General features: G+C 47.8%; 1 protein-coding gene across 1 annotated transcript in view; it reads left to right on the top strand.

Annotated features, from left to right (window-relative positions):
• Positions 1 to 11,905: 11,905 nt before the first annotated feature.
• The window catches only part of PKDCC (protein kinase domain containing, cytoplasmic), a 33,699-nt gene continuing 20,690 nt past the window's right edge, over positions 11,906 to 24,914 (top strand). The window contains exon 1 of the mRNA XM_035560124.2: positions 11,906 to 12,598. Within this exon, the coding sequence (XP_035416017.1) occupies positions 11,906 to 12,598 (693 nt within the window). The remainder of the gene's footprint in view (positions 12,599 to 24,914) is intronic.

Here is a 24,914-nt window from a genome sequence, read left to right as displayed (position 1 = left end):
TTTGGGTTACATGTTTAATAGATGTCCTGTGGCTTTGGTACCATCCCAACTGCAGAAACACACAAACAAAACCAACAGTACCAATGCATGCCATGTGTACTTCATTTGAACAAGAATTCCCCAGGTGGAAACTAAGGAGAATGGAAAGACTGAGATGTCTCTCAGTCTTCTAGGAAAGTACAACTTTGACAACATCTCCAGCTGTGGGCCAGGCCTAAGACAGCCCTCTAAAATCACCTAAGATTCCTTGTTTGTCTCTTCGTCTCTCTTTGTAGTCACAGCAATATAATTCAATACAAATTCCCTTGAATAAATGTACAAACAAGATCAAGTATTTTACATTTCAAATGGATCATCATTAAGGTTTCAAGCTGTCAATAGGACCAGTACAGGAAAATGTTATTATTAGACCTGAAAGTCTTCAAGGGAACGTGTGAGAAGAATGGCTAATATCAGGGGACCGGTAATCTGTTCCTAGCTGGCTTTTAATTCTGCTTAGGAAACATGAATGGTTTTGAGTGTTGAATGAAGAAGCAAGCTATGGAACCCGCACCATGCATTTAAACTACAGCTGGCTGGAATATTATATGCCTGAAGGCAACATTTTAAGTTCAAAGGTAAACTTTTTTTTTTTGAAAGAAAATTAGTTGTACAGCATATTTGATTTAAGATACCTCTGCGTAGTCCAACTTTTAATTGAAATGTATTAAAATAATAACCTTACTTTCCCTGACAGCATGCATTTTCCTAGAAAGCCGAATGCTTACTAGTAAACACCAGTCCTCTGGAGTCCTCTGGACCAGGTCTAGAAGACAGAGGTCAGAACTCCTATAAGTTAATATTTTTCAAGGCACTCTAAAGACTTCCTATTACCTACCCAATGTAAATTGTTTACAGCCTGTTCTGAAGAGGAACTCCCCTGCAGTACTTTGGCCATGCCTGTAAACTGATAAAAAACCTCTCCCTGGAAACCTCCCCTGCTGAACCTCTCCATAATATTTTATTGTCTTCGATCCTGTGTGTATGCACAGGGATCTTTGCTGGTGAAAATGCAGGCAATAAATAATGCTCAGCAAGAGAGGTCTATGCACTGAACCACATTAGGAGTGACTGTGGCATTTTGTAGTTGTTCTTACTGGTGGATTTAAAGGGTAAAGGGACCTTCCAATGCTGCTCCAAATGGCAGCACACACTGACCTGCAAAGGTGTCACATAGAATTTGCATGTGATTTCAGACATTTTAGAATGACCTGGTCAGATTTTATTTCTTATAATTCTGGACCTTTTTTTTTTTTTCTCTCTTAAAGTAAGCTTTTTTAAAGTGAGGAAACCTATGCTATACAATGAGGTATTGAGAACCATGTGTTCCGTGGTACAGAAAGATATGTTATGATTCTTATCTTCATGAGACTGTGAAAAAATAGTTCTTTGTCCTCAAACTCATTAAAAAGTTATTTAATAAAGAACTTGAAACCATTATCAATATTTACAAAAGAAATGCTTGAGAGCTGAGTTATGTGTTTTGAAATTCACAGAAGGCTCAGTGCATTGAAGCAACAATATACGTGATAGGAAGTATAGCTGACATTTTCCAAATATAAAAACCAGATGATGGAAGGTTTAATTTCTGTGAATTGGAGCAGTAGCTGAGAGCCTACTAATCTCTCAGGAATATTTTCAGCCCATTGGGGTGCTCAGAGAATACAAAATGCTCAGCGTTTCTGGAAAAACAGTTGAGATCAACATGACTGTGCTAGATTCAAATGTGGCTCCAGACTTTGACCTACATTTGAGGACTAAAATATTTTTTAAGTTCTTTTTCCCTAATAACAGTATTAAAAAATAAATAAAAAAAAATCTCAGGACAGATAGAAACAAATTATCAAGGAATATTTTATGAAGAAAAGATGAAGTGTTTTGTTAAACAAGTAGACAGCTTTTCTACTTGCAAAACAACACTGTTGACTTTATTGGCTGGTAGTTATTATGATTTAGAGAAAGACTGCCATAAAAAGCACCCTGCAAAGTTTGCATTTGACTGAGGATACACCCACAAGGCATCTGCAAAATGCTCTGACAAAAACACCTCCATAGAGGGATGTAGTCATTAACCCCTCTCTCTAAGCACTAGTTCCCCAAATTCAGCTGTTTAATGGTCTTTAGAGTCTGAAAATTCCTCAGAAATCCTTTTGAACCTTAACCCAGGGGTGCCTAAACCCTGTGGCACATCAGCCTCTATCAGCCAAACGTGTGCAGACCCATGCAGGTGGGAGCACCCGGCATTGCTGCCTCGCTCTGTCATCCCTCTGCCTCTCTGTGTTGTGGAGAGGGCCTCGCTCTGCAACCGTCCTCAGGGCTCAGCCGGCCTCACACGAAGTGCCGTGTTGCCCCTGGGTCCATGAGTCAGTGCACTTAGTTTCCCAAAGCCGACATCAGCAAACTGTCTTTCAAATCCACCTTTTGTGTTCTTAGACGTGGACGTGCCACAGCTGCTGAAAATGCATGTGCTGCGTGTCTCTGTGTCTTCTCTTCTGCTCAACGTTTTGTTGGACCAGGGACCAATTCCAAATTCCCTTATGCAGCAGCTGATAAAAAACACTGCAGTACAGAATAATTTCTGTAATAAGTTTTAATATAGGGCCCAATCTGAGTAGCCATGATGGGGGGAATCCCATGTGTGAGTAGTTACTCTCCTGCAGAGCACTGCAGCAAAAGGAGATGGACGAGGGACAGACCCTGGTCAGGCAGCAGAGGGATTTAGGTATGTGGGTCTCCTGCATTGCAGGTGACATGATAAAGTCACAGTCCAGAGCCTTGATTTCTGATTTTTCACAGGAGCCACCTGCTCAGGGGTGTCTCAGGGTCTGAATCCCAAGTGCAGAGACATCTCTTTTTAACCATGAACAGGGCACCTAACTCTATATTGCTCTCTGTTCTCGCTGATGACCTTAAGCAGCTCTTTTCTCAGCCTAGTGGTTGTCCTGAGCCCATTCGGTAGGCAATTCTTGTTCCTAGGATACCCAGCCTCCCCTTGTGCATGACATGAAGATGCAAACCCTGCAAGTGATAGTACATTGTGCGGCTGGCTGTTGCAACGCCAAAGGGCCTCTTGTACAGCCCCAAGAACCTCATTCTAGTCTTGTTCAGATCAATATCACTCAAAAATATGGGACCAGCACTGAAGCATATTCCAGAAATATTAAGCACTGTGTTAAGTCAGTAAGAACAACTACAGCCTAGGGCAGGAGCCCTGTACAAGCACAGTGATGCTGTAGTGCACATGTAATCAGTGTTACTGCATGAGTATTTATGTCTGAAAAGTCTCATCCAGTTGCACACAGAAATGTCCAATTAGCAAAATTTGTTATGAGAGATGTGCAGCCACATGATGTGTGAAAATCCTGACCTGTTTTTGTGTGCAAATCCTGAAATGTTTTTAAGTACTCTGCCTTTAGCAGGCAGTTGGTTTTTACACTTTTTGTAGAGTTGATGCTGTGTTTTTTTTCTATCATGAGTATCCTTCATTGCTCTTACTGTCAGGGTTATACATTTCCTACATTATAGCAACAGTTGGTTTAAAAATATTCAGACTGAAAACTGAAAGAAAAATTCCCATATTTAATTGTTAATGTGTAATTACATTCCAGGGACTTTAAATCCATACTTTGGGAGGCCTGAAAATCACCTCGCTGGAGTGAAGATATGGCAACAGGTCACCAAACGGGTGCAGCCAGCAGCATCACTGCAGGAGGGGGGAGCCTGACCACCAAGCACATCAGTTTTCACAGCAGTTTCTGACTTGGTGAGGCATTCTATCAATATCCTAAGGCTGATCTTTAAGCAGCAGTTGGTTGAGTTGTAATCCGTACATCTGGAAACAGCTTGTGTATCACAGAGAATATGTGCAGAGGAGGCTGCTCCTATATTTGTGTCCCATGTGTTTGCTTTTATTTGATTTTGTATTTGGGTGGGAAACAAAAAGAGGAAATTCTCTGACATTTTCACATGCTTTTTTTTTTTTTTTTTTAAGTGACTCTGAGAAACAATTCAAATGTCTTGTTTATTCAAATGAGAGGCTGTGAAATGACCTGACATCTTTCCTGGGTGCAGTTTTGGGTATTCTCATAGAAAGTACCACATAATGACACTCAAATCTCTGACAAAATCTACTGTGATTGTCCTTCCAGCATCCTTGGGGGTTGCTTGATATCAAAGGCAAAGGAAGAAATTACAGATTCAGGTCTTTTTTTTTTTTTTTTTTTGCCATGTTTTTGCAAACTGGTAGATGGCAAGAAATCATTTTCTCTGCACAAAATACTCTGCTCCTAATCCTTTCTATTGCTCTGTGTTGCTGAAACAACCGAGAGTCAGACAACCTCCTTCTGTACCTCTTCAGTCTGGCCCTTGCATTTTTGTCCTGATTTTAATCCAAAACATTTTAGGCCCTCTAAAAAACTACTACTGCTGCAAAGGATTTTATGGCCTGGCAAAATATCAGCATTGGTATCTTCTAAAACCACATATAAAAACTCACAGATCCTAAAGCTCTTAAAGACTATGGAAACAGAGTAATTAAAATCAAAACACTGGTGGTGATTAATCATGCCTGGATTAACAAAATGCCAGCTTTTGATAATTGTCCTGGGGGTCAGGAGGAAATGAATCAGTACTGCCCTGCTGGAAGTGGCTCAGGCCACCGTGGTCCTCAAAGCCCGGAGAATGAGGCTGGGGTTGAAAATGGTTCCTATTTTCTCAGCTGGCAGGAGGAAGGAGCAGCAGTGGTGGCTGGCAGTGCCCCTGATGGATGGCTGTGGCGAACTGTGGGACGGGCATGGCAGGGGAACCCCGCACCTCCAGGCAGGCTGCAATGGAGGAGCTGGGCGAGAAAGGGTTTCAAAGCCTGTGTGAAGGGCAGGTATCAGCTGGGCCAGCCAGGAGCCTGGGGAGGTCAGCAACAAAAGCAGAGCCGAGGCAGCAGTTCCTCCCACTGCACCGGGGCAGCGAGGCAGGCAGAGGGCAGCCACTTCCAGGGAAACACCAGGGCTCTGCCTCGGTGTTTTGAGGTCAAATACTTGTTTTCTTACTTTAAGGCTGCAGCATACCTAGAACAATGAGTTGCCCCAGACTCTGGACTATTTGGATTCCTCCAAACAAGTTCTCAAAGCTTCTCTTTGGATCTTACTTATGGAGAAAACTGATGGTGCAAATGGTAAAATACACCAATTTTAAACCAGCAATCCCAACATATTCAGTGACCTTCATGCTTGCATTACTGCTCGTGTAGCACCGTACTTATCACACTGTGGCCTGAACATCTTGTTTCCCATAATAACTCAACACAGTGATATGTGGTCAGAGAGAAATATGACCCAGGACTGGCAGCAACTACAACACACAACCCTGGCACATAGCTCCTTTCCTACCTCATCCTTGGCAGCATCACTGGTCACACATGCTGGGTTGTTAGCCCCAGGGCTGCTGAAGCTGTTCCTTCACTTCTGAGCAGGTCCTCAGCTGATGCCAGTTCATAAAGCTCCATAAATGAAGCCTACTCACAACTGGAGCCAATTCCCCTGCATTGAACTAGGGGGTTATTGTTAATTAGGCTGAATGGATATTATGTGTATGTTTTTATTATTATTTATTATTTTAGATTATGAAAAAAAAAAAAAAGTAAAAGTAAGAAACCCAAGAGTGCACTCAAGCCATGTTGAGCTTGGATTGCACAAAGCAAGGCTGTGGGAATCACTGGCAGGGACAAGAACTGAGAGGAATGGGCCCTGGGTTGCCTCCTCGGTGCTGCAGGGTCATAGACAAGGCTCTTCTCACCGGCACATGGACTTTCCGCTTCTCCCCTGGGGTGCGATGCCTTCTAGTTCCCTTTGGGAGCAGAGCCCCCGGTGAGCTGCGTTTACGCCCCACCAACTACAGCGGGGTCCTGATGATGGGGTGTGGGGCGGTTCTAATGTAATGTAAATCATCAGCTGAAAGAGGGGATTTAAAAACAATTTATTTTGTGGCTGGTACTTCAAAACACTTTACAAGTCATATCAAGAGGATTTTTAAAAATCTTTCTTTATGAGTTGCTTTCTTTTCCAGAATAGTATCCTTGGAAATGACCCACTGGTTAAAAACAAAACAATAATAAAGCCCTGTGAAGAACAGCAGTTTGAGTTTCCATGAATGTCATTGCCTTCAAAAGCCATCAGAGCCTGCGCTGTGTCTGGGCAGCACTGCAGAGAAGACAGAGCAGTTGGAAGAGAGGACTGGCAGCAATCAGGATACACAAAGATACCATCAAATGTTGTCCAGACTGCTGGTAAGTACATCTGTCTGTGCACCAGACTCAAAACAAACAGCTTGCAGTGAGACTTCAGGCCTTTGCTAGGCTGGGACGCTGCAGTTTGCAGCAACGAGGGGTAGCACAGCACAGCCACACCGCAAGAGCGAAACCAGTGGGAAGAAAAAGCCACATAGTAAACAACCCACCCGAAAGCCCACGGGCTCTAAGTTCAGACAGCTGCCTGTGCGTTTACCCTGCGTAGCTCTAGAGGATGGGCCTGCTGTTTGCACACAGATAGCTGCACCCCAGCTGTGCTGCTGGGTTTCGTTTTCCTTGCTGCCAGGCAGCATCCAGGAGCTGATGTCTGTAGACCTAGCGGACTTGAAGCTTGTTCCCGTGCCACTTTCATCGGACCAAACACGTAATTCTTAAAATGCCAGTGAGAAGTGACCTAGAGCCATTGGCATGTCCTCAGGGAAGAATCAGCCATGGGAACTCATGTGACCTTTCTTAAACAGTTGCTGGAGAAGCTCACAGGGACGTTATTCACAGACTGGTAGAGGGGCTTGCCATACAGCAGCTCAGGTGTTCCTCTGGCGTTACAAACTATGAGAGCTGGGCAGCCACTGAGAGGAGTGAAAAAGCAGACTTGGAGACTTGCAAACACCTGCCTGTCCCCAGCTTACCTACCCTTACCCTTGTACGGATGGGGGATGGTGCCAGTGTACCGCGAGGAATGGTAGTGCTGTTGTAAGTTTTGAAGGTACTTTCCAAGCTGCCTTCATACTTCTGCACATGGTCCTGTGATTTTATTAAATTCTTCTGATGTTGCTCCTGACCTAAGCTAATTGCTTTTCTATTGACATCAACTTTTGCCACTCCACTGTTCACCCCCAGGTTATTAATGCAGCATTAAACAATATTGTTCTGAGTCCTGATCTCTGGGGCACCTCATTATTAATCTCTTTCCCTACTAGAATTGGCCATTTATTCCATACCCATTTATAACCAGATTTTTATCCATGACAGGACTTTACCTCTCACTTTGTGGTTACCAAGTTTCCTTAACAGTTTCTTGTATGGGTGTTTATCAAAAGGCTTTTGAATGTCCAAATAAATTATATCCTCTGGTTGTCCTGTACCTGCTATTTTATTAACTCTTAGAAGTGTAAAAGGTCTGACTGGGAAGATTTATTCTTAAGGCAGCTATGTTACTTCTTTCCTTTGCTTGAGACTTGATATTTCCCCGCAGATTGTAAAATATTTAGAACAGCAAGCAGCTCTCCGAGTCCTGTGGCTTGAAACAGCACTGAGTATGTTGTCAATGTTTAATTAAAAATAAAAGTGCATGTCATATACCAGTGACTTTCTAAACTACTTCCTTGTAATGAAGTTAAGCTAATAATGTAAAATTTCCATGAGCTCGCTCTGTCTGTGTAAATATTTACAGGGCCTTTATTGCTGCAGTACCAGATTTCCACATGCATTAATAGAGTTATCCTCGTAACACCTCTCTGATACAGGGCAGCTTTAATCCTGACTGACTGGTGAAGAATCAGGGCACACTGACATCTGGCACATAAAAACCAAGCTGCTGTACTTTGAGAATACAGGATAAGAGATAAAACACCTTTACCCACTTACAGATGCTGTATTCACACAAAAAATAAAAATAAAAATAAAAAATGCAAGAATCGTCACCATTGATAAATGCAATCAAAAAAGGCACAGTGCCCCAGCATCTCTCCCCAAGCTCTCTAAAGCCAGAGCTCATTTTTCCCTTTGGAAAAACTGTAGAGCACTGTAGGTAGAGTCCAAGCTTTTCCTTTTCTCAGACTGTCTGTACTTGCAGGTTTTTGCTGGCTCTGCTAGTGACCATTTATTTTGGACTCACACCACACATTCAATGTTTCATTATGCATTTTTGTTCCAGCCAGAACTAATACAATTGGCTGCATCTCAGCTTGCTTCAAATATACAAGGGGTGGGTTTCCTGAGAGGAAAGGAAGAAACAGCATTTAAAAAGAGAGAGAGAGAGAGAGAGGGGGAGATCTTGTTTAAAGTAAAGAGCATTATAAAGATTTTGCCATGTAAGAACACTTACTAAAGACTACAAAATATGTATGTGCAAAGGCCTGCCTCTGGCCCTGTATCCCTGAGGAATGAGAGGCTTTCCACCCTGAGCTGAAGGCTGACAAGACCCTGGCAGAGCAGGGAATGACGCAGTGTTTGGACATGGAAGGGCCCTCACTGAATAGGCATGAGGACATGGGCTTGTGTTTTTGAGGGACTTCGGGCCTCATGGCTGAGGCTGGGCTTTCCAAAAAAAGCTCCACTTCCACATAAACAGCCAGAACAGGTGGCCAGGAATTCAAAAGGTTATGAAATCCTTTCAAAAAACAAAATTAACTCCAAAGCGTTGAAGGGGAGCAGTGTGACTATGTAGCACTTCAGGAAGAACAAACTTCCCCAGCAGAAGCTCCGACAGATCCCAGCTCCCACAAACATGTTTCCAGTCTTGTTTTTCAACTGAGATCCCGAAGCTACCCATGCTTGAAAATATGGCACTCCTATTTTTTGGGCCTGGAGTCAACATCTGTTGGAGTTTAAGAAGCGTTTGGACTGTGCGCTTAGTCACATGGTCTGAATTTTTGGGTTGACCTGTGTGGTGCCAGGAGTTGGACTCGATGATCCTTGTGGGTCCCTTCCAGCTCGGGATATTCTATGATTCTATGATCTCTCAAGATGAACAGTGAGACCTGCTTGCAAATACCAGCTTGGGAGCCTGAAAACAAAGATGGCTGGGCTTCGCCTGGCCAAGTTCATGGCCTCCATCAGCCAGCCAGGCTGGGAGCCCAGGGGGACAGGAGCACAGGCACTAAAGGTGACCCCCTGCAGGGTTTCGACGCAGGCTCTTGACCATCCTGAAGCACAAGATTGGCCTCCGGGAGGGCTCTGGCTGCTGCAGCAGCAGAATGATTTCCTCTGGGAGCAGTCAATATATTGCCACGACCTTAATCTTATTTAGCGTGGTAGCATGGTTTTAATTTCTCTGCGTTTGATCCCTTGGCTTTAGGAATATCGATTGAAATAGGGGCTGTGAGGATCAAATCAAGCACAGCCTGTTGCACACTGAACAAAAAAGCCCCTTCGTCCCCACTCCCTCCGCAGTGACTCAGCTTTCCCAACCCCGCTGCCCAGATAAGAGGCTCGCATGTGCGCCCGAGTGGTGCCGAGCCCTGAAACGCTTTTGGGGCAGCATCCTGCGAAAGCCTGGGGGCAGGAGCAGGGGGCACCCGCTCCCACACCTCCTGCCCGCCCTGCTCCGAGCAGCCGGCTGGTGCCGGGCCCACAGGGGCTGTTTGCCGAGCTCTTTTCGGGCGGCGCGTTTTAACCGGGCCGTGCCGAGCCGTGCCGCCCTAATCAGCGGCAGGCCCGGGCGCGGGGTAATTAGAACCATGGAAGCGGCTTTTTTCTGTCTTTTGAAATCCGGCTCCCGACATCAAAGCGCTCGGCGCAAGTCGTCCTCCAGAGGTCGGCTCCCATATCTAAATGAGCGATGTATTTCATGGTATCTGTCGGGAGCGATATAATGAAGAAAACCGGCTTTGAGATGAGGCATGATGTGGAAAACAGGTGGCCCGCTTTAATGTGCGCCGGGGGCAGCTGGTTTGCAGTCGGCTTTTGCTGCCGTAACCCGCGCAAGCACGGCCGGCCGGCGGCGGGCGCGCAGCCTCCGCGTCGCCAGGCGCTGCCGGGAGAGGCCGAGGGCAGGGGAAGGCTCCTTCAAAACCTCCTCAGGGAGCCGACAAACCCTCTCCTTCCGTCCCGCGGGCACAGCAGGACGGGGGGGGCTCACCCCCAAACCACCCGGGGGTGCAGGAGGACGGCCGAGCCTCCCCTCTCCCCAAGCTGGCCTCGACGGGGAGGACGGCGATGGCCGGCTGGATGCTATCGTCCGGTGGCCTCGGGGTGCCCGGGGGAGCCCGGTGGCCTCAGGGGTGCTCGGTGGCCCCGGGGGAGCCCGGTGGCCCCTCCGGAGAGGCCGGGCGGCCTCCGCACCGGGGAGGTCCGCCGCACGTCCGAGGCCACGGCGAGGCAACCCGAGTCTCCCGCCGCCTGCGGGCGTGTTGGGGGGGTCCCGATCAACACCGGGAGGGCTGCAGGTGGCCCGGCTTCTCTGCAAGCGCGTTTAACGGCGTTACGAACCCGCTTACTTGGCAAAAAAAAAATAAAATAAAATCCACCCGTCCCCCTCTGTACCCGTGAAATCTCACTGACCGCAGGGCTGCGGAAAGCTGCGAAGAAGCCGCCCCGGCACGGCTGATCGGCAAAGCGCTGCTCCCGTTAGATAAGAGCAGAAACCATTAGAGAAAGGGGAAAAAAGGGAAAAAAAACGAAAAAAAAATAACGGCAGCCCGGCCGGCGGCTCCCCGGGGGCTGCAGGTGGCACCGCCCCGACGGGCGGAGCGAGGCCGGGGGCGGTGCGCAGCGGTCGCGGAGCAGCGCGGAGCGGAGGCTGAGCCTCCGGGCCGATTTTTCTTTTTTCTTTTTTTTTTTTGGATTGTGTGTGTGTCCCCCCGATGTGTATTACCTAAATGGCTTGGCCCTTTCCCTTCTTGGAAATGATTTACCGCTCCTATTGTGGCGAACTTTGCCTCGCCTGACTCTTTTACGGCTTTTCTCTTGCTGATGGACTTGCCTTTGTGGAAGTTTCTCGGGCTGATTGTATTTGTTAATTAGTTGCTAACAGCATCGTAATGTGGGCTTGATGGATAACCGTGTCATTAGCGCTCAGCCCTGCAATTCACATTTCCAGCGGGGAAGGGGCTACCCCCCGGCGAGGCCGTGATTTGTAGCTGCAGCCCCGGCCGTGTGCCGGGCCCTTTTGCTGCCGGAGGTGCCGGGAGGGAGCCGCGGCCCCTTTATTTTAGGGGGGGAAGAGGTGGGAAACGGGCGGCCCCTGGTGCGGGGGGGCCCCGCGCAGCCACGGCGGGGCGCAGCAGGAGCATCCCCCGCGTCCCGGCGCGATGCTCGGCGCCACGGCACGCGTGGGAAGGACCTGCAGCCCCCCAAAACCCCAACCCCAGCCCGAGAAGCGGGGCCGGAGCCGCGGCTCCCGTCGGGGGGTGCCGCCCGCCCGCTCCGCCCCGCTCCGCCCCGCTCCCCCCGGCGGCCCGCCCCGCTCCTTCCCCGCCGGGGGGCTCGGCCGAGCCTGGGAGATGTAGTCCCGGCTCCCGGGCTAGCCGGAGGCCGGCGGGGCTTCTCCGGGGGACTACGATTCCCAGGCCCCCGTGCAGCTCGGCCGGGCGGCTGGAAGGGGCCGGGCTGTCAATCAGGGAGCGTCAGCGGGGGGAGCGAGCCGGGGATCCCCCCCCGCCCCCCCGCCCTCCTCCGGTCCCGCTAATAATAAGTGCTTGGGAGGCTTAAAAGCAGGGAGGCAAGTGTCATGCAGGAGCGCCGTAAGGGGGTGAGGTCCGGCTGAGCGCCCCGGCAAAACCGGGGAGGGGGGGGGGGGGGGCGGAAAAAAAAATAATAATAACAACCCCCGGAGCCGGTTCGCGGGGAAGGGGCGAGAGGAGAGAGACCCGAGAGGCTGGAGAAGCCGGCAGCGAGGTGGCGATGAGGCGCAGGAAGATCGCGGTGGCTGCCGGCTGCTGCCTCGCCTTCCTGCTGGGCACCCTGCTCAACGTGCTCTTCATCCCCGGCTCCGAGCACCCCCCCCCGCCGCCGCCCCGCGACGGGGCGCCCCCTTCCCCGCCGGGCCCCCCCCCGGAGCCCCCGGAGGAGGAGGAGGAGGCCGCTGCCGCCGCTGCCCTGGCTCGGCAGCTCCAGGAGCGCTACGAGGAGGTGCTGCGCTACCGGCAGCACCGGGGGGCGGCGGCGGCGGCGGCGGGGGGGCGCCGGGCGCTGCGGCCCCGGGAGCGGCGCCTGATGGACCTGGCCCCGCCGCGCTCCTCGGCGGAGCAGCCGCGGCCGGGGGCGCCTCGGAGCCGGGCGGCGGCGGCGGCGGGGCAACCCCGGGGCCGAGCTTCGGGCGAGCTGTCGCTGGAGCCGCCGCTGCTGGGCTGTCGCGACATCCGCGACGTGAGCGGCGTGCAGTACCTGGGCTCCGGCTACACCAAAGCCGTGTACAAGGCGGTGCTCAACCGCTCGCTGGCCGTGGCGCTGAAGGCGGTGGATTTCGGCGGGCACGACGTCGCCCACTGCGTGCGGCAGTTCTCGGCGCTGGGGGACTGCTACCGCCTGGCCGCCTACAAGATCGTCAAGGAGATGATCCTGCTGCAGCGGCTGCGCCACGCCAACGTCCTGCAGGTAGGGCGCCCGCGGCCCCCCGCTCCTTCCCCGGGGGCGATCGACCCCCGACGGGGCGCCCCCGAGCCGGGGCAGGGCGCAGGGACCGGCGCGGTCCCACCCCACCGACGGGTGCAGGGCCGACCCGCCGCCGGCTTTCCTCCCTCTCGCTCTTCCCCGTGACTATCCTCTCCGGTGGGTGAGGGCTTCGGAAGGACGGGGAGGTGGAAAAGCGCTGGCTGGACGTGGGAATAAAAAGGCCGCCGGGGAGGCAAGCCCACTGCCTCCGGGAGGGGATACCCCGACGGCGCCCGGACGGGTCCTTGGGTTCCCGGCTGACACCGCTCCCCTTGCCCCAAACGCCGCGTAGTTGGGCTGGTAGGAGTCGGCGTGGAGCTCCGCGGGTCCATTCGGATGTAAATGCTGCCATGGAAATTCCTCGTTGCGTTCCGCGTAGCGCGAAGGCTGCAGTAGGACAGAAAATGAGCGTTGGAGCAGGCGGTCTCGCAGTAGGCGCTTTTTGAACTGAATCGAGGAAAGGAGTTCTGTGTTTCTTTTTCAGCAGCAGCAGGGGTACCAGCTCCCCCACGAGAACTTCAGATCCCAGCGATCAAAGCTCTCGAGTTTCACATACTGCTCAAAGAGAGGGGAGTCGTGATTTACCCACGACAAGAAAATAGATATTAGGCTTGCTTCCTTCCTTCCTTTTCCTTCCTTCCTTCCTGCCTTCCTTCGTTCCATTTCCATATGCTTTCCCCTGCGGTGCCAGCTCTAACCAGTGCATAAAGACAATAAGACCCTCTACAAAAAGCTGTGCTCCCAGTGAGGATGTGGTGTGCTCCTCTGTTGCTGTGATGAGTTTTGTCGGGTGCAGCCATCCTTATGGACTGAGCTGGCGGCAGGCGGTACGCCCCATTGTTGTAAAACCGAGGGGATTTTTCCCCGAAATTGTTCTCCTTGCTCAGTGCCAAGCGATTGGGGTCGAGCTGTGTGCGCTTTGAAACTCGCAGGTCATTTGGGTAGGCACCCGTGGCCACACTGCGTTTTTTTCTGCGTCCTCCTCGGGGGTAAATCTCCGTTCTGGAGAGACTAATTTATAACTACCTGCTGCTCCTCGCCAGATGGACGGAAGGTGAGGTGCGGGGACCCGAAAAGGGGTGGCCGGGCCCTGCCGCAGGTGGGCTCGGAGCGGGGCCGCTGGAGGCACCGGGGAGAGAAGTGCGCCCGGGCTCCGTGCTGGGAAAACACTGCAGCGGGCAGCAATCCCGCGTGCTCGTTAATTAGGGCTTCATACTTACATGCCACCCCGTTTAAAAATAGATTACTCTTAAATCAGAAACACGTTTTTTTTTTTCGCTTTCGTTGCGATTTTGTCGTTTTCTTTTTCTGTCCCCCCCCCCCCCCCCCCCCCCCCCCCCGGCTCCATCAGCCTGAGCAGCGAGGCAGCGTGGCAGGGGTGAGCGGGGAGCCCCCTAAATCACCGACCTTTCCTCTGGCCATATCTCGCTGTAGGGCAGCCCGAGGTTGCTGCGGTGTGAGCGGGGGCTGGCTGTTTGAGAAGATGTTACCTTGGAAGGACACTAAAAAAAAAAACTCAGGCGGGATCTGGGCACGGTGGGGCAGCCTTCTGGGCCGGGAATAGGTCTCTGGTGTCATCCTGGAGAGGTAGAAGGGGAGGAAAATGGGCACTGACGAGCAACGGGAAATCAGTTGATGACGGCTGTGTTCAAATCTGAAAGGCGACGCGACCTGCTGGCCTCAAGGCTGAAACTCTCCTTGTTTTCAGCCGGCCCAGGGCCCTGTTTGGGGTTAGAAATCACTGTCGGGGTCTGCGGCTGAGGGAAAGAAAATGGGTTCAGAAGCCAAAACCATCTCATCCCCTCTCTTCTGGCTTTTGACCAGGCAAGCGCAGCCCGGGAGTTCACTGCCTTCACCCCTACCCCTGCGAGCCGCTCCCCGCATCCCCAGGTACCAGCCAGATGTTCCCAACAGCTGGCAGGGGGCTGCCACCCCCAAGCCAGCCCGGTTTGGCTTGGCTGAGGGCAGGATGGGGACTGCTCCCTGCCTGCCCGCTGCCACCTGCTTGGGGGCCAGGACTAATTGGGGGAATATGTCGGTGAGTTTCTCGTGCTGGAAGGGAAGTTTCGTGTAGGTTCTGTCCGAGGAAAGGGGCTTTTCCTGTAAATCTCTGGCAGCTGACAGCCTGAAGTGTAGTTTGTAAGATAACAGACTTGTTCTTTACTGTCTCAGCAGTTCCCATTCTGGCCTGTCTCTTGTCAAAATCAGCTTTTTTTTTTTTTTTCCTTTCCTTTAGCCATCCTTTTAAAACACTTGATTATTGTACGATATATGATAGAGGGGGGGGGAAGAGCGCTTTCCAGAATGTACCACTGCCTCCAGACAACATGTTGACATATCCACCGTGCCCTCCGCCTGGGGATGGAGCCAGATGTGTCAGCCCCAGCAGATGTGGTGAATCAAGTCCATCCAAAGAAAAAACGGCGAGAGGGAGAGTGGTTTCGCACCGGGCAGTGCCGATGCAGGGGCAGCTTGCCTTCCTCTCTGCTTCTACGTGCTCTGCTCTTCCCCAAAATCCCTCTCCCCTCCCGCTGAAGCATCCGTGCCCCGCTGCAGCCGCTGGGAAGCGCAGGTGCAGGCTGCGGTGGAAATGCATTTACTGGGGAGCAGGGAAGGGAGGGGTGTTCGTTAAGTTGATTTTCTAACGAAGGGCATTGGGGAAGAGGGGGAAGCGGGTCACTGATTTATTGTACCAGAGGATTTAGCGGCCCGCTAATTGCTTTGCAGTCGCTCCGTGTCAAACGCGGTGCCTGAGCTCTTCCTTTCCCCCCGTGCTGCGGTTTCTTTTCTCGCAAAGTTCAAATGCTGCTGCCTGGAGCAGCTTTTCCGTGCGTTTAGTGCAAAAGATGATTTAGTGCGCTTTAATTCCTCCCTGCCCGTATTGGAGGAAGGCAAGAAAATCAAACCATTTGCAGTTAATTTCAAACAATGGGCGCGATTGTAAAGACACAAAGGCAATGTTTGATTTGCTGTAATAATGTAATTATAGCCCCGGAGTATCAGAATTAAGGGTGCTGCCATTCATGGGCAGAAGCTGTTCTTTGGAGGAATTCTTTCCTCCTTTGCATTGCTGAAGCAGAAGAGCAGGGAAGGAAGGTTTGAAACTGCAGACGTTTGGAAAAGTGCAAGCTTATTTTTTTGACAGCTATTTATCAGCACTTCTCGCGTAGGCTCACAATGATTCATTTAAGAAGGAGCTACCACTTTCTTAAAAACAAACACAAAAGCTCAACGGAAAGTGCTGGCTTTGTCTGAAGACAATGGGAGAAAACAGCTGCTAACACATCCTGCAGTTTGCTGCCTGCGCAGACAGGGCCGTTTCGTTTGGCTTATTTAGCTCTCCTTTAAGGTTAACACGAGCAGTGGAATACTGAGATGGCATCAACGCTAAGTCACCAGCTGGCTTCCGATGTCAAAGCAGTGCCTATACGAATTGATTCCGTTCAGACTAGTGCATTTGTTACTGATTGATTTTGAACGGCCCTGATTACAGAGAGAATATTTATCGCCCTAGAAAATTCACTGAATAAAATAGTACTAAAAATAACACGCCACTCGCTGTTGACAAGCTCAGTAGCACTTAAGACGTGCTAGCTGATCATATTTTTAAATACCTAATTTAAAATCTGATTTTCTTCTCCTTACAAGTGATAATTAACAAACTTTTTACCCTGATGGCTTCCCTATACATATGCATAGTCAGTGGGATAGGGCACAGTCTTATTTTTAGCATGAGAATTCAAGTGGTGAAGCTTTGTATGAAGTTTGCTTATTCCAGGTGGAAGTAGACAGTCTTTCCAAGTGTGAAGAAAGTCAATATACAATTAATTTCCAGAGCAAACACGTTTGCATAGGAAAGACTCTTGAAGGGTCTGGTCCTTCGTTGTCCTTCTTGCATGACTCCGTTGTTGTTTTCACAAAATGCAGGGGGAAGGGGACATCGAGCCATGAAGCCATGGTGAAAACAGCTGCTCAGGGACCTCTTCCCTGTCACCTGCGGGTGGGCACCACGTCCCCTTTGTGGTGCCAATGGTGCAGGAAGCCGGATGACAAACCTTGCTGCCATGGTGCAGGATGCCCAGCCACTGGCCTTTATTTGCAGCTGACTGGAACTTAACCGTGGGAGATCTGGGGATGGCTGGCCTGGCTGCTGCTACCAAGTGGTGGGTGACTGACTGGGGCTTTCTCAGTTTGGGGTGAGGCTGCAGAGTGTCTCAGTTGCTGGCAGCATACCTAATGGGAATTAACCTTCCAGTCTGGGGCTGAGATTTTTCCTCTAATGCTTTTTTAAAGCAGCTCCTTTGAGCTGCTCTTAGGACATATTGACTAAAGTGAGGCCACTGCACACAATGGCAGACCAGCCTGACGCCATCCATTTAACTACAGTAGGATCGGAGGATCTTCAGGCCCTGGGCAGGCCGAATCCTGGTGAGGTGGCTGGGAGGTTCCCACTGCTGCTCACCACCTCCTTCTCCTTGGAAAGCCGCTGCCACTGCTTCATCCCAGCAGGGATGGAGCTGCATCATGCCCTGTCCTCTCAATGTCTCTGCTTGCCGTTTCCAAGGCGTGCTTGGCAGGAGACGAGGCCTCTAAGTCACTTGGGCGTCTTTTGAAGTCGTTGGTGTTGGTCGATTTGGGATGTCAGCACTGGACATTTGTATGGGTGGAGAGAGAAAAGCAGGCAGTGCCACCTACTGATGGCTCGGTGGAGACAGCTGGCTGCTGCTAACACGTGTCCCCACAGCCCCAAGGAGCTCGGGGTGGAGTGGAGAAGGGCAGAGGGAGCAGACAGATGCGGTTTGGCGAGGAAAGAAGAATTACACAAAGTGCTTCTTTATTGCAAGACTGCTTCCCAAAAGGCCCAGATGTTATCCTGCACTTTTAAGAGTGAAGAAAGGATCTGTTAACAAGAACACCAGAGCTGCTGGAAGCACAGAGCCGATACAATTGCAGACCAACTCTAACCGTTCGTGTCACTGTAAGGCAAGCTGTACATCTTGACACTTGAGTCGCCAAAACCATCTTTTCCCATTGAATTGCATGGGATGGCAGAGGTTGTTCAACTTGCAAAAGCTGTTGGCAGGAAGGGATTTCCATAAGGCAAGAGCACATGCCGCCAAATTAGTTAAAAGGACTACATCCTCCTCACTCACTTTTGAAGACGGCATTCATAAAACTAATCCCAATCATTTGTTGAATGATGTCTATGATTGCCTCTCTGTTTTATGTGCCATGTAAATCATTCCAGAAGACTCTGGTTTGAATTTCTGCCTCCTTTATGGGAGCTGATGACTTGCAACCTCATCCGGTTTCCTTTGGGGGAGCCCAGCACCGCTCCTTCAGCGTGGTGGTGTGGGGAGATGGGTGGCCACTGCTGGGCTTTCTGGATGTGGCCAGGTTCTCCCTGGCTGCTCGCCTTTTTCCGAGTGGCAGGGAGTCAACAAGGCCACTCTACCCTTAGAATAACCTGCCCTAGAAATCAGTTCTGACAGGGGTGGTGCCACCTGAATTGCAAAGCAAAGCGTGTAGTTTTTGCAGTTTTTGTCTATCCCCACCCCAAATACGGGGTAGCTAGCTAAGCTAAGTATTCATGTTCCTTTTCTACTATAGACAGTGAGTGCAAGATGTAGGAAGTATAAATAACTTGCTCAAGGTAACATATGGAATCTGTCTGAGCTAAAGACTTAGACCACCCCAGATTCCTGGAAAAACCTGTGCTTGCCAGCCCTTTGCTTGCTGCAAGGGCATAGAGAGTGTTGGTGGACCCGTGCCTCAAAGTGCTGCATCCCTGGTTTATGAAGTACCTGTGTCAGATATGCATGCTGTTTTTTTTTTTTTTTTCCCCCTCCAAGGTCTCTTTCATGGGTTTTTACACACATGCAGTCATCTGCTAGCTCATATGGGTGCCCTGTGGCATCTAACTCCCATTGCAATTTTTCTTTTCTGTGATGGGCATGCAAAGCTTGACAAGAACTGGTTCTCATGAGCGCTGTGCTAATACTAATATTGACTCTGGACTAATTTTGAAGGAGCTGTTATTTTTCATCATGCTCAGCTGAACCAGTTAAGTTAGGTAGTAGATGCTGAACGTGCATGCTCTGTATCATTTTTGGCCACATTTGGAACAATGGATTTTGGACAGAGTTGATTTTTCCTGGACTGTGTAGCTACAGATAGACCCTAAGCTAATTTTAAAACTCACCGTGGCAAAGTACACAGTGATATGCCTCAGACACCTAAGAAGGAAGAATTGCACAGGCAGGTCTAATGAATATGCTGGCAAGTCAAGCTTTTCTGAAAACACAGTGCACAGAGATTGTTTGATAGTTTTGTAATGCAAAATAATGTCATAATTAAGGGTTAAACTTCTGGGGCAGTGGAACTGAATGCAGCTGCTGTGGATGGAGGTCAGGGTAGATTCTGGTCTGGCTATTTACAAGATAATGAACTGCGCCTCCAGTGATATCAGCGCCTTCCCATTGAAATTGTGGTTGTATGAGTGATCTATTTGTCTTCACTGGAAGGCTTTACAAGAGTAGACTACTTGTGTGACTAAATATTTGCAGGGTTAGGCCTTGAGCTTATGCAGTGCAATGCAAATTCAAAGTGCTATAAATGTTTTTAGTAGAAGAATTTTCCACTTCAGGCTATAAGGAAAGCAGGGAGAGTAAAAGGGAGATAACGTTACTAAATCCTAAGATTATAACCAGTATAATATATGTCAGATGAGCAGGTATATATAGATATGTATACACACACATACTTACAAAATATATAGAGGTATCTGTGGATATACCAGTAGATACGGTCAGATATACAAATGTGTGTATTTCTAAATAATGCATTCCAGTTTTTCTATTAATGTACTTCCATGTTTAGTAACAGAACCAGGTATGGAATTCCTGTACCTTCTAACTCTTCTGAGTTCAGTGCTATTAATAATAACACATTTATAAATAAAAGCCTAGGCAGAGCTGTGAATTTAGAGTTAATATTTAAAATTTGCCCATGCTTGCTGTCAGTTTCAGTGTCCAGCAGCAGCAGAAATTCTGCCTCTCAGCTTTTAGCATACAGTTTTTGTCCCAGTGTGCAATGGTCCTGAGTGATGTTGAGCATTCTCAGTATAAACGTCTTTTTCAAGAGAAGCTCATTAGGACTTGATTTCTAGATTTCAATGAGGAAAAGGAATTAATTTCTCATGCATCTCTATGTATCCTGTAACAGCAAGGTTGGCATTAGATTAAAATTGAATGTAAAGGTTAAGACTTTAAGGGAACTTATCCTTTTTTTAGGGAGAGGCATGTTACAGGTTTGTAGATGCTTTTGGGCTGAGCAGGAGTAGCAAATATGTATTTATGTAAATATAGATAAATGTAAATATAAAAATGCAAATAGCATGCATATATATTATATAGAAAAAAATGTCTATATATGTACACACAAAAATTATATATTTTTATATGTGTGTGTACAATCAGCAATAGATAGAAACATTTAAAACCTTGAGCGATCACTAGGTCTTAAGAGTGACATAAACGTCTCAAATCATGTATGGGTAAATCCTGTGTTGTGCTCTTCAGGGATTGTCCCAGTGCTCCAGGAAGGAAAGGTGAATACAGGAATTGGTTGAATCAAAAGGATTATGTTCATTTTGATAGCAGTGAAGTGGCAAGAGCTTCTAAAATCTGCCTTTCTCGTTTTGACATGTAGCAGCCCAAAGAAACAGCTCGTCGAATGGCTACCAGTGTCAGTGGGAGTTTTGATTTCCCCAGGGCCCCAAGTCACTGCAAAATGTAATCTTGATGCAACCAGCATCATTAGGTAACCATGCATCTCTTTGTTTTGGAAAACAGAGGCTGTGGAAAGTGCTGGCTGCTGTTGCTCTTCATAAAAGTGAGATTTTTTTTTTGTTTTTGCACTTTTCTATTGTGAGTTTGGGCAAGTCCTTCTTGAAAGAGATGAGAACTAAGTCTCTGGAAATTGCTTCTGGTGTAATGCAGTTGAGCCTGTCACTTGTATTACTGCTGGCAGAGGTGGCCTCCAGGTTATGGCTCCTGCAGTGGGGAAGAGCTTGTGTTTGATGTGGGAAAGCAGGGATTTTTTTTTTTTTTTTGTAGAAAACAATCTAAAAACTGTGATCACAAAGGGCTGAAAACTAGGAAGGCATAGGAGGAGCTATGCATCCTGACCTGGGAAGAGTGGAGCCAGCAGGGACCTTGCTGGGAGGTCATGGGTGGCATCTGTCCTGGCTGAGCACCTTCGGTTCGTGACGCATAGCGCTCTGGCCGAGGCTTTGCCCTGGTGTTTATTTTTCTGAAAGCCCAGTGAGGGTGTCTACACTGATGCAGGAGGGTCTGTTGTTTGCCTGTACTTACCCCACTGATGACAGCTTAATAAGCTCCTTTATTTTGTGTTTTTATTCAGTAAGCTTGTCGGCTTTTGTGCGGGGCCTGACCTCTGCTTTTGCCTTCCCCCCGGCTCGCCTGAGAGGGGCACCTCTGTCCCTGTCCCATGTCGGGCTATGGAGGGAGGTGAGCCCGATCCGGGTGGCCGTGGGCTCCTACCCGGGGGCCCTATAGCTTCCTGGGGGCTGTCCCCATATGGCTGCAGCCACTGAGGCCTGTGGCAGCACCGGGTGCATGGAGGCGTGCGGGATTGGGCCTGTGTGGCTGAGGAAACCCAAACAGTTCGGGAAGAATGCGGTGAATAGGACTGCCCTAAATGAGTTACGGCATGTGATGTGAGAACAGTTAAACATTTCATATCTGGCTTCCATTTTTCTAAACAGAAAGCAAGGCGTCCCGATATTGTGACTGTTTGCTATTAGATTCTACACAAAAATATATTGGGGTGGTGTTTAAATGCAGTGAGTTGATATGTCAAAAAGATGTGGGATTGTATTTCTTTCCACTCGTTTAATTGGAACCATGCTGCAAAGGCGTATGAAAGCCATCACTCTAATATATCTAAAGTGTAGCTTTGCGACACTGAGACTGACGTCCGGCCTAACGGGATTTCAGATAGAGGAGATATTTTGGATCATCTTCTGCTTCCAACTATATTCAGCTTCCCCATGTGGTTATTTTTCTTGTTATTCTATGCATCTGGCTCTCTGTTTCTTACTTCACTGTCTGGAACACAAGCCATTTTGTCTCATTTCAGACCTTAAAATGGATTGGACAAAAAAGAAAAAGGAAAAAAAAAAAAAAGGGTTTTGGGTAATACCTCTCTACATGTTGTGTCTGTGTGCTAATAAGCCAACTTCTGAAATGAATGGCCTAAGAAGTACTGGAGCATTTTGCATCTATATATATTCTGTATGTTGTAGCGTCTGTGTTCTGGGTGGGGGTTCATCAGGAGGGGATGAATGTAACCATTTTAGATGCTTAATTGGCTGTTGGGACATGCCCAGTTTGTAATCATGATAATTGCACATACAAATGTGACCATGTAATTACATGTGCATTTTTGCATTTAGTTTCAGGACTTCATTTTGAAAAAGTATAAATGTGGCCCAATAAATCCTTTATATCTCAAACTTCTGTGCTTTTATAACTCTGTATAATTATATAATAACACTGAATCTGGAGAGGTTTCACTTAAGTAAAAGCAATAAAGAGCTCAGGTTAGATTATATATTTTTTGAATTAGACCTACGTGAACTTACTCAGCGCTGTGTTTTTAGCTGTAAGATTGATGAAGTTCAGCAGTACTCGCGCAAGAAATTTTTTTTTCTGAGAATAAAGAACCCAAACTGGACCAGCTCGTTCAAGCTTCCACAGTGACTGAAATGATTAAGTGGGCAATAATATAGTAAAATATACCCCCAAACACTCAGATACTCAGACAGTGAGGACTTTTGCCAAGGTACAAATTGATTACCCAAATGAAAGAAAGACTTTAAAGCAAAGTTCCAGCTCCCTGAGAACGAGTCTAAATTTTTATAACTATGGGAATTCATGGATTGAGATAAAATACATACACATAGGTACTGTAATTGATTTCTACTTTTGTGATCATCTGCACATAAATAGATAATGACTGATTTCTCTATTTTGTTTGTATGGGCGTGTGTATATATATACAGTATATTTTTTTTAATAGTTCAATTAATGTATAATTTCTGCTTGTCTTATTTCTATTCATGGAGTAGTTTTCACAAATATTGAGAATGGTTAAGGAAGACTGGTAACTTTTTTGTATTCACTGTTACCATGAATCAACATTTATTGAGATACAGTTGTTTCCCAGTCTGTATCCCTCATTTCCCTGGTGACTTTTTTTCCCCAATGGGTAGTATTGTGTACTACAGTCAAGAGCTAATCTCTGCAGATGATAGAGGAACAAATGTTAGATTCTGACACTCATAAGTGGGATTTTTGTCTGCCCTCACACATGAGAGAAGAGAAATACCTAGCAAAAATTGCAGAGTCCAGCTCATGATCCCTGCATGCTGAAAATTTTGTAATTCTCTGAGAAACAATATGTAGTGTGTTAAATATTTTCATTTCCATTTATTTTTTTTATTCAGAAGGTTTAAGCAGACTTGTGCCGTTGTGATCATCTGTGATTACACACACACATTTCTAACTTCTGAATATAAGCTGCACAAAAATTGTGTCACAGATGGTAAGGAACAAACTCAAGTCCCATATGAATGGCTCTAGCTTAAAAAATTATTGCTGTTGCAGTTGTTGTCATAGCTGGGGCAGTGAAGAGAAAGGTCTGTTTTCCTATTTCAAATGTTCCTATCAGCATCCATCACAAATCCTCTGTTCTGCATCGGTGCCAAAATCTTTTTGGCATGTTTTAGGATAAAATCTTCTAGCTCTTTTTTGTTTAGGTTAATGTCCGTGTTTAAGCAGCTGTTTTGAAATACAGTGCCATTTTTACACCAAAAAGAAAAATTGTTTACTTCACTTGCATTTTTGGAACACTTTTTTTCGTTTAAATGCAGACAGCTATAGTCAGAGCTAGCAGTGTGGTTCCTAACAAATCATGTATTTGCTGACTTTAGCCTCTCTCTTTGCTTTTCCCTCTGTGAGGGTCACTAGTTGTAGGAATGTGCTCGATACTCAAACCTGCTCGCAGTGGCAGCTGCCAGCCTCAGCCTGCTCTATCCAGTGGCTGCACTCACTCATCTGGCTCTTGGCTTTCCTGCTGGATTTGCTCTGTTTGCTGTTTGGATGAGCCTGACTTCTCTGGGGCCATATCCACATACCCCCAGCTCACAGGAGACCCTTGTCAGCTTCCCTTTCCAAACCTTCTTGGTTTGGAAAAAATGAGATTACTCAGGGAAAGCCAGGGATGAATAGAACCAGGACACTTTTAAAAGCGTCCTTTAAAGTGCTTTTTTCCCCACACAGACTCTTTTACTGTAAGGTATATTTGACTGGGGGCAGAGATTACATTTAATTTTATTTCATGTGCATTCTGTTCTGGCTGGAAAGTTGCAATCAGATCCTTATCAGTCTCCTTTAACTGCCTCTCTGCCAGGGATTGGCAAGGAGTGTATAACAGCCAGTCCCCATAGCTGTGTGAGACACTGTCCCACTCCATATAAAGCAAGAAATTGCTTCCCCACAACCTTTAAATGTTGTTCTTGGGCAATTATTTGTGCAAGTGAAAATTAATCATTCGGATGCCCTTGGAGAGTAAATGCAAGAAGGTGCTGCTGGAGCATGGCCGAAATTGCCATTTAAATTCCTTTTAAATTGAAGGATCTGCTGGCAGGTACTGTTTTGGAATATTTGCCCTTCTTTAATGGTACTGCATATGAAAGTCCATCAAGTATTGCAAGAAGCAGTTTCTGACTGGCAAAAGATAAGTTTTGGCATTTCAATTGCTTTTCAAGGTGTGTTTCATTGAAATACACGTTGCCACTATGTGCACAAATAGTAGTCCTATAGAAATGTAATTAAAAGATATTTTGTGATGTCTTTTAAGCACTTATTTAAAGAAAAATTAAGAACCTATCTTATTTAGCCAGGTATTGCATAGGCTAAGCTAATTTTCCTCTCATAAAGTTCTGTTTCTGCATTAATGGACTTTTTTTTTTTTTTTCTTAATCATTTGTTGGGATAAAATCCTGTATGGAAGGGTGTGCAGGGGCCACTTTGCTTGCCTTGAGCTGTGTGATACCCACAGAGGCTGTGCTAGCTAATCAGGAACTTCCTTTGGGGGTTTCAAGGGAGCGTTCCTCAAATGAGAAGATACAAAAGCTGTTGGGGAGGACTTCAAGGCAATTAAATGCCTTGTA

The sequence above is a fragment of the Cygnus atratus genome, chromosome 3, assembly GCF_013377495.2.
Source record: "Cygnus atratus isolate AKBS03 ecotype Queensland, Australia chromosome 3, CAtr_DNAZoo_HiC_assembly, whole genome shotgun sequence".
Lineage (NCBI taxonomy): Eukaryota > Metazoa > Chordata > Aves > Anseriformes > Anatidae > Cygnus > Cygnus atratus.
This window is presented reverse-complemented; position numbering and strand designations above follow the sequence as displayed.